The sequence below is a fragment of the Paramormyrops kingsleyae genome, chromosome 23, assembly GCF_048594095.1.
Source record: "Paramormyrops kingsleyae isolate MSU_618 chromosome 23, PKINGS_0.4, whole genome shotgun sequence".
Classification (NCBI taxonomy): Eukaryota; Metazoa; Chordata; class Actinopteri; order Osteoglossiformes; family Mormyridae; genus Paramormyrops; species Paramormyrops kingsleyae.
Window position 1 is genome coordinate 19,048,301 of NC_132819.1, and position 13,013 is coordinate 19,061,313.

General features: G+C 46.5%; 1 protein-coding gene across 2 annotated transcripts; it reads right to left on the bottom strand.

Annotated features, from left to right (window-relative positions):
- Positions 1-749: 749 nt before the first annotated feature.
- tent4a (terminal nucleotidyltransferase 4A) lies at positions 750-9,993 on the bottom strand. Of its 2 annotated transcripts, none has more exons than XM_023828994.2 (13): positions 9,185-9,993; positions 6,747-6,870; positions 6,153-6,199; positions 5,923-6,043; positions 5,351-5,458; positions 4,632-4,760; positions 4,323-4,536; positions 3,881-4,007; positions 3,691-3,794; positions 3,184-3,347; positions 2,949-3,095; positions 2,651-2,800; positions 750-2,499 (listed from the first exon to the last, which is right to left on the bottom strand). In XM_023828994.2, the coding sequence occupies exons 1-13, from the start codon at positions 9,760-9,762 to the stop codon at positions 2,353-2,355; spliced, it is 2,160 nt and encodes a 719-aa protein (XP_023684762.1). In that variant the 5' UTR covers positions 9,763-9,993; the 3' UTR covers positions 750-2,352. The 2 variants fall into 2 exon arrangements, with proteins under 2 accessions (XP_023684762.1, XP_023684771.1); XM_023829003.2 differs by lacking the exon at positions 9,185-9,993 and adding an exon at positions 8,716-9,139.
- Between the last annotated feature and the right edge of the window lie 3,020 nt (positions 9,994-13,013).

Consider the following 13,013-nt stretch of genomic DNA (forward strand, 5'->3'; position numbering starts at 1 on the left):
ATGGGTACAAAAAAATAAGCGGCTCTACAGCTGTAATTCAGTTTATACGTGTATTATTTATCCATTGCATTTCCTACAGAGCCTAAATTAAGTACGCTGCACATCTTGATTTATGGTTGATAGAAAATGAAGGCGGACAGGGAGGAGGCTGATGTAATTTCAATCTACAGGACTGAAGGATTTTTAATTGCACACCGGTCCACCTCTGTGGGACGCTCTGCTCCCATGACGCCCTTCTCCGTTAATGCTGACACAGGACACTCAGGAGGCAGCCTGAGATGTTCCTGGGAGATCCTGATGAATGAACAGGGCCCCAGAACCAGTCCTGGACGCTCACAGTTTAGTCTGAACAGACCCGGATCAGATGTCTGCACAGAAGACAGTGGCTGTCAGAGGGGTATGAATCTGTTAAACTTCTACAGAATGTCCTTTTCAAATTGAATAAAATATTTAAATTTCTGCTGGTGTTCTGTGATTGCTGCCAGAGGAATTGGATTATAATGGTGCGCAAAACACCAGTAAAAACAATAAATGAGATGACCCACTAGAAGTTTGTGACTGCTCAGGACATAGATGATCATTTGTGATGTTCCAGGCATACTAATCAACCCAGGATAATTTTGGGGGAATTGCAGGATTGAGCATTCCTAATGGCTGGGAATGTCAGTCTCTGTAAATCCACAAGCAAAAGACATACAGTGCTGTGCACACAGCGATTCAGCGATCAGCAAGACACCAGGAAAACGTAGTGATTTTTAAAGACGTTTATTAAAAAATAAAAATAGAAAAAACTTTACATAAAAATATTGATCAAATTAAGGAAAACATACAGTAATTTCCTCGCTCGTTAGCCAACGACGAGCCCTGCGACAGCTTGGGACGTTTCGATTTCAGTCTGCAGACCCACTCTTCCTGACCCCTCCAGTGTGCTTCTGGCTTGCTATGTTTCTGAAAGGCTAGCTCGACAACAACGGGGGGAGGGGGGGGGGTCTAACTGAGCCAGCCCGCCCAACTCATCCCGAGCTGAACGCGTCCAGAACACCCGATCTGTGCTCTCCCAATCTGCTCAGGATACCGTTATGAATTCGTAACACAAGATGAATAGACACTTTTAAAAAAACCTTCTATAAGGTTGCTGGTTTCTAAGACAAACTCCCATAATCAGGTTAGTGTCCGATTACCCGATGCGGCTCTTAACCCACCACCAGTTGACCGGCACCATGAGTCAGAGCATACAGACCGCAGTGGTGGCTTAGGGGGTCACCAAGAACGTTTAAAGGAGAACCTCTGAGCTTCGTCGTCACCACGCAGGACGTTTTGCAGGATGCAAGAGTGTGCATTACAGGATGGCACAGGCTTGGGGACGCCGTCAACGGCACGATGACACAGGAGAAGATTTGGGGTGAGGGGACAAACACCTCCCCCCCGCCCCCCCCAAAACCACACACTTGCATAGTAACACCTGTATGTACCTGTCAAGCTCTAACTAACATGAATACAGGTCTGTTTGCATGAGAACATAATACTGCAATCAGGACATCAACATATATAGTCGAAGTTTGTGATTGAAATGTGTTGCTCTTAACAGAACGAATGCATACAGATACGCAGATTCCCGAACGGAATCAAAATAATGCCTCTTCACAAAAGTCTGTTTGAAACTGGGTGGCTGATGGCCGGTCTTTCAAGGACCACCGACTGGAATCACACAAATTGAAGGGGCTCAGTCTAAGTCCACCCAGGGAACGAGGTGGCCCAGAACACTGCAGAACCCAGCTGTCTTTTGGACAGAAAGACCGATCGGACATCCATCACTGGTTCAAGCGAGACATCGAGCACAGAAACTATTACCAACCCACTGGTCTGCCTCAGTTAGGTCTAGGTTGCACTCGGAGCAGTTTCGCACTCGCCCAGCAGGGGGCAGGATACAGTCCCATGGATCACAGACACTGAGGCCCCACACTAGTTCCTTTCCACTCCACAGTCCACAGACTCGACACCCAGGAATATAGATTATTTTAAAACAGACTTACAAAGAACACAAGGACCTGTAAACTTTCAATGGAAAGACAACAGGAAAAAAAAATATATAACTTAAACCAACAACTATTAAAATTAAATATTTGTTGGGGTAATATTGCACAAAGTGTTTCTTCCATACACTCATGCCAGTCTGCTGTAAGGACAGGATGGCTCACTCACCAAACCCCCCCCCTCCCCCAGACTGGACTGAAACACCAAAAAGGCCTAACCCCGAAAAGCCCAGCATACATCCAAACAGGTTGTCAGAGGGCACCTTCCACCCCCCAGCCAAGGGAGCTGCAGCTTCAGGAGGCCAGGGGCGGGGCTCTTCTATCTGCTCAGGCTGTCCCGTGTCACCTTCCTCCGGCGCCACATGTTACGGGGAGGCTGCGGGTTCCCTCGATTGGCCAGCAGGGGGGTGTGCATCGCTAGGGGGCTGTCCAGCGCCTTCTGGGGATACCTCAGTCCATTGGAGACCTGGGGAAAGTGGTCAACAATCAGTTTTTCCAAGCATCGAACATACAGCAGCTTTAGGGAAATATGCAGGGACACTGCAGAGACATCAGTATTCGCCAAAACACAGGACCCAACAAGACGTTTATGATCTCCCTGAGAGTCCGGTACAGACCTTGTGGTTTAGCTGGCAGTTTGGAAGAGATCCAGAAGCAGGGGGGGCTCTGGGGGGGGGCATCTGTAAGAAAGGGGGCACCCCATCCATACAGACTGCTCTGGCAGGGAGAGAATGTGAGGCGAGGGTCCGGGGCAAATTCCCTCTGGCCTGTGGAAGGCGGACAGAGAGGGCACAGAGTTACCAGCCAGTCATGGCCTCTCAGACAGACGTCACACATACACAAACGCACAAAATGAATGACAAAAACTCCCGCTGCCAAACCTCCAGATGACACTCAGACACCAGTTTTGTTTACCTGAGAGCCTGGGGGCATTATGGATGCCTTATTAAAGTTGGCCTTCCCATTGGTCATATGTAGCGTTGGGGGCATGGAGGCCAATGTCAGAGCTTGGAAACAGGAGGCGGGGAGGGCGGGGCCCATGTTGGGCGTGGAGTCCGAGTCCTGTCATGGAGACAAGGAAAGGCTGAAGCCACCTGCATGTCGGAAAGCACACGCGGGCGGCAGAACGTGCAGGAGGGGCAGTCCTTACGATGTCACTTCCTGAGAGGGAGGAGACCGAAGATGCAGAGGAGTGCTGCTGGGGGCTGGACAGTGACATGGGGGAGTCTGCGCTCTGTGGGGAGGCGGAGTCTCGCTGAGGTTCGTCCGCGGAGATGCCTGCCTGGTCACAGGGGTCCTTCTCAGCAGAGCCGGCTGGGATACAAATGCACCAATCAGCTTTGGACAGGAACCCCAGAGTAACAGACTCCCCAGATGCAAAACTGCATGACCCATCTGGAATTAGGATGTCAGACTTCTCTGGTGATCAATGACACAAGTAATGATCTCCTGCCACTAAGTTCAGCAGTAAACTAAGGAACTAAGGTGGTGGTGGTGGTGGTGGGGGTGGGGGGGGGGTTCATTTCATCAAGTATAATTAGCTGGCATCCATTCTGATGTGGTTTGTTAAGGTTAAGCCATGAATCGAAGAACGCTAAGAGTCGAGGCATGGAATCAGCAGGTTTTGCACATGCCGGGCTTGGCCCGACCCACTCACCAGTGCCGTCTACCCGGGCTGAGCGCTCACTGCCCCACTTCATGGAGATCCAGTCTCTGTAGTCCATCACCTCCTGGGTCACCTTGATGATGCGACCTAAAGTGCTGGGAACAGGGAGGCACAGGGGAGTTTCACACCTGCCCGTGACAAGACGAGACCACACAGGGGGCCCTACTGGCATGTGACATACCTGTCGCTGTCCCTGTTGGGATACGAGCGGGCGAGGGGTGACACGGCATGGCCCAGCACAATGTAGGCGTAGTCAAAGACCTGCTTCACCTGCATGGCACCATAGGAGCTCCTGCCCACGTCATTTCCTTGGGGGGGGGGGGGCAATACAATGAAGAAACTGGGAACAGGCAGTGGAAGCCTTTTAGAATTGTCTGCCCCAGACGGCTTGGCTTTCAGACTTGGTATGACTTCACTGAAGCCAATTAACTCAGAGCCTGTCCGTCAAACAGGAATATGGCGACTCCCCAGAGTGAGGACAGAAATGGGGAGCACTCCCAAACAGCAGCAGGGTGAGCCCAGCAGGCACAGAACCAGGCTTGGCTTTCATTCAGACAGATCTTTGGCAGCCATTATGGAAAAGTGGCCAGAAAGCCCATCCTGGGCCTGGTTCCGGGGCATACCTGGTAGGAGAGGATCCTCAATGCACAGCATGGAGGGCCTGTAGCCGCCAATCATGGACCTCATGATCTCCTCCTTGGCGATGTACGCCCCGCCGTTGCGGATGCGGATACCCGTCCGCAGGTAGTTGAAGTGCCTCCCGTAGAGTTCGAAGAACTCGATGAGGAGGATGCCCAGGTTCACGTTGGGGTTCCGGGCATCGATCCGTGGGTGTAGCTGGTGGAGGCGGGGGGCGGGATAGATCCAGCAAATGAGCTGCACTCAGACTACAAATGGGATCCTAGTAAAATACTAAGAACCCTGGGCCTTACCTGCAGAAAGCTGATGACCATTAGAATGAGGCTGTAGGAACTGATGCCGCCAGTGAAAACCTCATTGAGGTCCCGCTGGAGAAGAAACTGCTTCAGCACGAATATCAAGTAAGGCAGCACTGTGTACCTCTGGGGGGCGACAGAGAGCACAGTTCATGTGCAGTTTAGTGTGGGCTTTCCTAAAAATCAATGAAGTATTCCAACCCTTGCTTGGGGAAACCAATGATGGGCATCCAATCTAGAGGCTCACACCTGAGCTAAACACACAGCAAGGGACGCTGTCTCACTGCCCAAACAGTCCCCAAGCTCAGCCTCACGCTCACATCACAAACGAGACCCTAATTCTCTTTCTCCACATGCTCCGCGTTCTGAATCATTCATCTCACACTCAACAGAATGTTTGACATCCTGCAACATTAAGCGTGCTAGGCGCAAAAAGCCAGAAAGGCGGCCCATCACGGAGGAGGACTGCGATTAATCGCGACAGGTTATCTGTTGACTAAATATTCACGTTTCAGAGGACCTTCTTAAAAAGCTCAGCTGCACAGAAAGCGGTGTGGTACGGTGCCCCCTCAGGTCCGGAGCAGGGAAACAGAGCTCCACACAACAATAATGGGGCCAACAGCCATCGCTTTTCATTAAAACGCGCCATTTGCTCCTGGCCACTTTCGAAGAAATGAGGGATTGGGTTTATAACACTGTTCTTGCGAGGCGCTCACCTTCACATAGTCCTTAATAAACCAGGCGGCTTTGACACCCGTCTCCACGTTAAAGCTGATGTCCACTTTGACCTCGGTCTCTTGATCCGTCAGTTTAATTATTGGCACCTAAAAGGGGGAGATGTGATTAGATTGGTCCAAGATTTCACTTACTAAACCTAATGTGTGATTGAGCACCCAAGGGGGGGGGGCAGCAACCCTTCCATTTAATTAACGTTAATTTAGCCACAGTACATTTACGTTTAATTTATTTAACAGATGCTTTCATCCAAAGCAACGTGCAATTGAGAAAGCAGGATCCAGTCCATGGAGCAACTGGAGGTCTGCGATGACATCACTCTGTCAACACTGGGATTTAAACCAGAAACCTTCTGATCTCCAGCCAGAGAGCCCTAACTGAGCCACACATCATCCTCCAATAAAAGATACAGCACCACTTTGGTGATCTGAACCAGCAACCCTCTGATTGCAGTTCTCAGCCTTTAACCACTGCGCAACCTCCTTGTGAAGGCCATCCAGTAAATAAATACCAAGAATTCATGTGGGAGGGCTACCCTGGGTGTGGAGCTCACCGTTGCTTTGTCGAGCACTTTAATGGAATAGGGCACGGCTACATTCCGCCGCCTCAGGGCCTGCTCCAGCTGTTGCAAAGGGGGGCGCTCCCAGGTCCCAAAGACCACCAGGTCGATGTCACTGTGATGACGAGGGGAGAAGGCATGTCATGCACAGTACACAGTACAAGGTTTGCCATTACGTCACTCCCACCCCCCCATGGACCGTAAACAGGCCAGCTCTTAATTACCTTGTCGGAAGATAAAGACCCGTACTGAAGCTCCCAAATATCTGGACCTGAAAAAGGCATATGGTTACCTCAGCACCAGATAGTGGATAGTCCAGGTCCAGAAAGCAAAAATCCAGACCAAGACACTGATATAACCAACCAGTTAAGTATAGTGTCAGTTACAGAGTACTCAACTGGTTGGCTGAAACCTTGCTCTGGATTTTTACTTTCTGGACCTGAATTATCCACCTCTGCTCAGCACACATGGTTAATACTCGCTCTGTTAAACACAACAAGCCGATAGACAGCCCCCCCTCCCCCAGTAGTAGGCTAAAATACACATTCTTATATCCTTGGGTTGGCTCACTTTTGTCCACGTCGATGTTCATACACCACATTCACTCTGGTTCTTTCCAGTCATACAATCAGAGATGACCATTTGTTTTATCTGATATTTTCAGACCACAATCATACCCGGGCGGTTTTGACAAAACTGTGAAAAGGTTTGGGTGCCTTTCCATGAACAAAAATGTAAGATCAGTCAAGGCACAGCGGCCAGTGGTCTGGCTGTGAACAAGTTAGCAAGTAAAAGAGCAAGCGCAAAGGGCGGCTTACATCTGCAGTGGGCCACAGCTCCTTAATGACCGCCTCGATCCTGCCGACCACCTCTTTGCGCATGGCTGCCTCTTCTGGGCGTGGGGACATGAAGTGGTAGAAGTCCACAATCTCCTCATGAAGTCTGGATGGAGCAGAACAAGTGGGTGGTCACACCACCATCTGTTTAGATGCGGTCTTAAGTAAACATTCATTCACTGAAACTACCAGCTTACATAACTTACTCTTGGTGTGATTTGATGCTGTAACAGTTGACAACAACAAATCAAAATTTAAGAGGCCATCTTAAAGTTTCTCTCCTTGTAGTGATACTATAGCGAGTACTAGGATTGGCAAAGCGAAACAGTTTTATTCTCATAACAACCCAAACTTAAAATATTAAGACACTCCGAGTTTAGGGAAAAAAAAGCAGCTTCTGGGATATAGTATAGAACTTAATCCAGGTCTGGGTCTGCTCCTTTAACGTTACATGAAATTAGGTCCGATTTCTAAAATGCTTCAGTTCATTATAACAAACGTTTTTTTCTTAAATATCACTGCATAATTATGGGAGTAGTTCAAATTAAAAAGAACAAGATGGTTTGTACACTGTGCAAAGTTCGATGTCATACCACAGCGGCAGTAGTATTAAGAGACGCTGAGGTTAGTGAGCAACCTCAATTCCTATCGCTTCCACGACACTAAAACAGTACGTAGCACGTGGCGTGCTGCACTAACTGAGTTTAACAAACATAAGGATACGTCAAATTTACACAGATTATTACCTTTTGGGCATCGCAATATGCATCACATTAATATTTTAGGCTTACTACTGATCTACTTATCGAATTGTGTGCGAAGGTAATGTCTGGAGGAAAATCAACTGTTTAGATTAATTGACCAATCGGTGAAACAGTTGATAAATTAATCCATAGAAAAGTACCATTTTAGCCATCTCCCAATCTGAATCTCTAGAATTATAACATATGCATTCCTGTGTCCTGGATGTTCACATTTTGAAGGTTTAGCTGACTTCCAGTGTCCAGGGGATCACCGGTGAACTTTGAGAATACACAAAACGGTTTACCCTGTAATGAATTTAACGTTCAAATATACTGAAAGACTGGTGCATCCCTGAAGGTGGAGGAAATCCCTGCAGAGATGCCTCCTAGGCAGAAATAACCAACCTTCAGACATACTACACAATCATGCCACAATTCTGGAGAATCCAACTGCAACTCCACCATTATAATGCGTCCATTATCCGAATGGTACATGGTTCTCGGTGACTTCTAGAACATCAACAACCTTAATTACCAAAAAAAAGCACACAAAAAACAGCAATATCTACATGAAGAAAAGGATAGCAGCCGAAATCACCAAATCCAGTAGAAGCACACGTTGCACAGCCTAAGAGAATCCAGACTGAAAGCCAAAACATTAACATAATGTTTCATGTGCAATGCAATCATGCAGTATTCACAAGGGGCCTGCATTCCTGCAATGGGGAAGGCATGACAGTCACATATTTATAAATTCCTACTCAGATGCAGTGTGAATGTGCTGTGGAGACCTGTATGGGACCACACGGCATTCACATAGCTAACAGGAAGGTTGTTCCTTGGAAAATAAACACTACTCAGTTCAATCACCTGATACCTGAAAAACCAAGGAACAGGCAAGTCACTGCCACACTGCTCAAGTATGCTGGAAGTGGCACTAATAAAATACAATAACATATACAGAGATTAAAATCTGACCATCTTTGGAGGTCATCACCAGCTTAAGCAAGTCATGCAGGGAGCTGAAGAGGAAAAAAAAGAATTACCAGAAACCGGTGGGGGTAAAATTTGGGCTACAGGGTGCTACCATGATGGCCGTCTTCAGAGGCAAAACCTTACCACCTGCCCTTCTAGGCCTCGGGGGAAAGGTAGATGTTAGGCTACACAGTGGCATGTCAGTCGGGACTCCGCTGACCATACGCACCCACCCTTCTATGCATTTTTCCTGATTCATCTTTTTATTTTTTACTTCTTACGTGCACATTTTAAGAACAGTGCCATCAGAAATAACCGACCAGCCATGTGGCTAAGCGAACTGAAAGTCCTTATCTTATAAGAACTAAATACCAAAGAGATCACAGATTCACCACCTGGAGTCAATCAAATAATCCCATAAAACAAATATAACATTATGCAAAACGGCTGCCCCACCCCGACACACACTGTCTCTGCAATAGTAACACTGATGTTAGGAATGATGCCACTTTACCCCCTCAAATAATAAAAAAAATAAACGTCCCGCTGGGGAACAGTAATGTGCATTTATCATAATACACTGAGCTGATGAGAAGCACGATCCAGGGGCGCTCATCGATAATTAATGGTCTGTATAAATGCATAAGAAGGCAGCCCTGGGGGTCCAGCCCCGGTCGCCCCGGAGCCCCAACGACCGCTCACCCGTTGACCCCCGGGCTGTATCGCCTCCTCTTCCAGGGGGTGCCGGAGCCCACACAGCTGCCGTCGCTCCAGGAGGACAGCAGGTAGTTGATGCCGTAGGTGCTGGCCCGGTTGTCGCTTTTCCTCCGGCCCGGATGGTGTTGGTATCGGCGATGATTCACGTTGGCGGCCGGGTGCGGGCGGCGGAGAGCGCACGAGTCCCCGGCGAACGGGTCACCCAGGGTGCCGCTGCCGCTACGCTCCGAAGACGGACTCTCCGCGCCGGACTCCGCCGAGGACGAGGACGACACGGAACCAGCCTTGGGCAGCCTTCTGCCCGGCCCGGAGCACGCCTTGGCGGCGTGGGGCGAGGCGGCCGTGGGATGGCCGGCGGAACCGGAGTCCAGCGCAGGAGAGTTGACGCACAGGCGTTGGTGGTGATAGTTATGGTAATGGTGGTGCAGGTGGAGGTGGTGGTGCGGGAGGTGGCGGCTGGAGAGCACTCGGGCGTCCTGGGAGGAGTTCTCCCATGCTTGCATCCACAAGGCGGTCGCAGGTCCCTTCTGTTCGGGCTGAATCCAGGCGACCCTCGGATCCATTCAGCTGGTCTGCAGGCTGCTTGTTTTTTGTTTAAAAAGCGTGCGTCTGACCCGGATTAAAATATATATATTAGAATTTAATAAATAAAGTTAAGTGCTTAAAAACCCGCACCGTAGTCCGGGAAGGGGGCGGGGGACACGACTGGCTACTGACTCCTCATAAGCGCTAGCATCTCGCTAGCTAGCTAGCTAAAACTGATCAACGGTTCCAGATTCAATATGGCGGAAGCGCACGAGCCCAGAGCGCAGCGCGCATGCGCGTCATTTTTTAAACCGCCGCCTAGATACGCCCCTTTAATTTAAATGCAGAAGATGGTGCAGAACCTCATTGGTTACTGCAACCTAAGCGTGACTGTAATAATAAACGGCAGGAATTTGTGTCAAACCATGCGCGAATGTGCTAGGAGTGATCTTAGCCTCTAAGTATCCATGCAAGGGAGGTGTTGTTTAAAGAGACACCACCGCCTCCCAAAAGCTTTTGGTAAATTTTAAATTCAAGATTTGGCAAAGGTTTGACATTGATAAATTCTGAACCTCTAAATATGAATAACATGCACAGCTTGAATTTTGAATATCCCAGGAATAGGCTGGGAGGGTAGTGTGAAATGCAATCGCATGCTGAAATGCCTGAGAAATTAAGTTTGTCGAGTGCGCTCAAACTGGCCAGGCAATATGTGGTCATGTTTTGATAAAGCGCTCTGACCTGAATTAAAGAGCACAGCCACGCTGCGAATTAATTTATTTGTTCTGTTTGTCTGTGAAGGTCATAATGTAATTTCTGGAGCATTTGGACTTGGATATGTAAATGATTGTTTTACCACACAAACAACCATTTACCAGAGACACACTGTGAACAACTTAGAGACGTCGGTTAACCTAACATGGACTGCCCCCTGAACCACCCCGTTACTTCCTTACAATGTGATTAATTTTCGGTTGCACGGCGTACGAAACGGCTTTCTATTGATTAAACATTCTTTAGCTGTAAAATTGGGCACACGATTTTTTTTTCATTAGTTTGAAAACAGTATTTCGTCTAGATAAATGTTTGTATCCGGTAAAATTTATCAGTATGTGGCAATGTAATTTCCTTTTCTGTAAGCTGTATGCCCCTAGGAGATGTCTGTACTTTTATGATCAGTCTTTTTCCTGGTTATGCTCTGTGTGTGACAAATCAAATACATACAGTCAACTAAAAAATTCCATGTAGTGATGTTAAGATAGCAATCTCGTCATTGAATTGCACGCTGCAAATTGTATAAAACTATATGGGCCAGGAATCACAAGCGGAAGACCTGGGAACAAGTGCTGATTAAAATGTAATTAAAACAGCTAGATTTAAGATCCCAAATCAATTATCCCGCCCTCCCAAATAACTCATCATAAATCCACCCACACGCCTTCTAAGGGCCTGTTCAGTACAGGGTGTTCAGGGATAGATTAATTCCTGAATTTTATAGAAGCTGATAGTTTTATTCCATACGTAAGTATATGGACTACATGTCGGATGATGACAATCCAATATTCACTTTTCAAATTTACATCTTTAAGTAGCCTATTCTGTCGCCGCAGACACAAACTTTTAATTCCCCTTTAACAAATAACGGGTAAAATTCTGCTTTTTATATTAAAAAAAAAAAAAAAAAACCGGATATGTATTTTTTTTTGCTTTTATACCATTTATAAACCACACGAAATCACTGGATATTGAATTACTGATATTTTGCCAGTAAGAAAAACATGCATTATGACAATCAAATGCAAACGAAGCCCCTATTTTGCACTGAACTTGCAGCGCTGATTGATGAGATGATACCGCAATGGCAACCGGAGCGGAGCGAAGGAGAAATACTGAGAATGAGGAGGTTAACGGAGCCTCACGTCTCCCCACTGCCCCGCACGTGATTTAATGCCATTAATACGCACCCGTGTCCTTGAGTGTGAGGGCAGATTGGGTTTATTGCCTCTTGCAGGCCGGGGTGGAAGCATCGCACACCCCATTACCATACACTCATGTGCCCCCCCTCCTCCACACCAGGGGAGACTCTCCTTCTCTGCACCATGAATTTCGCATTTCTCGGGAGATCCTGATAATATAAAAATCCAAGCCTGATCTAAGATTTATAACCTATAAAAATACATTTAAGAAACGCTGATGCCATAACCTCTTCGTGAGAAATTTTGATTTACCTATTTAAGGTGAAGAGGTTTCTTGAACATTTTATAAACACGTTTTGAGAAATTCCCAGAGAAACTATTATTTCTTGCATTTTAAATATTAAATAATTCAAACAGCATGTGATACACAAACTGAAATTGTACATAATCTGCATAGTTTAAGTAAAGGTATTAAGATGTACAAAAGGGCATACAGTCCAGCGCTTAGAGGGCATGTAATTTAGTTAAGCAACAAAATTATATGAACTGACCAAAACAGATTATTATGAACTATCAAAGCTGGTAAACATAACAGGTATATTGGTTGTCCATAATAAAGGAAATAAAGTAAGATAAAGTAAGAACTCATAGGAGTCAGGGGAAAGAGCACATACTCAAACAGGGGCGCCGTAAGGGGGAGGAAAGCTAGGACGATTCCAAGGGCCCCTGAGTGACAGGGGCCCTAAAAAATTAGGAAAATAACTGGATTGGTTTGGACTGGGGGGCCTAATATGATATGCTTTCATGGGGCCCAAAATCTCTAGCAACGCCCCTGTACTCAAATCAATATCAAGATTAATTGATCATTTTACCTGAATTATGATCAATGAATGATTTTTTTGTTTGTTTTTTGCCTTCATATTTCATTGACAAGGTTTGTATTGTAAATATGTTCAACTATTAAAGCTGGGACATTTTTTGTAATGAAAGACTGTACATGTTTATGATTTTAAAATAATTGAAGGAAACAAACAGATCAGCCATTTATGCTTATTCACTGAATATTTTGAACAATTGCTTCTTTCAATTTCTTTTTCTTTATGTCTCTGGCAGGCTACCATTAGGGCTGCCACTAACAACTATTTTTCTATCGATTAATCTACAGACTATTGTATCGATTGGTCGATTAATCTAAACGATTCATTTTCCTCCAGAAAATCAACTTGACCATTTAATTTAATTTTGACGATAAGAAACTGCATGCCATTACAGCAACTTATCTATCTAGCTAATGATAAAAAGCACTGACAATCAAAACTAATACACACACAAAAAAATCACACATACAAAAGCGATATACATTAAACAAATGA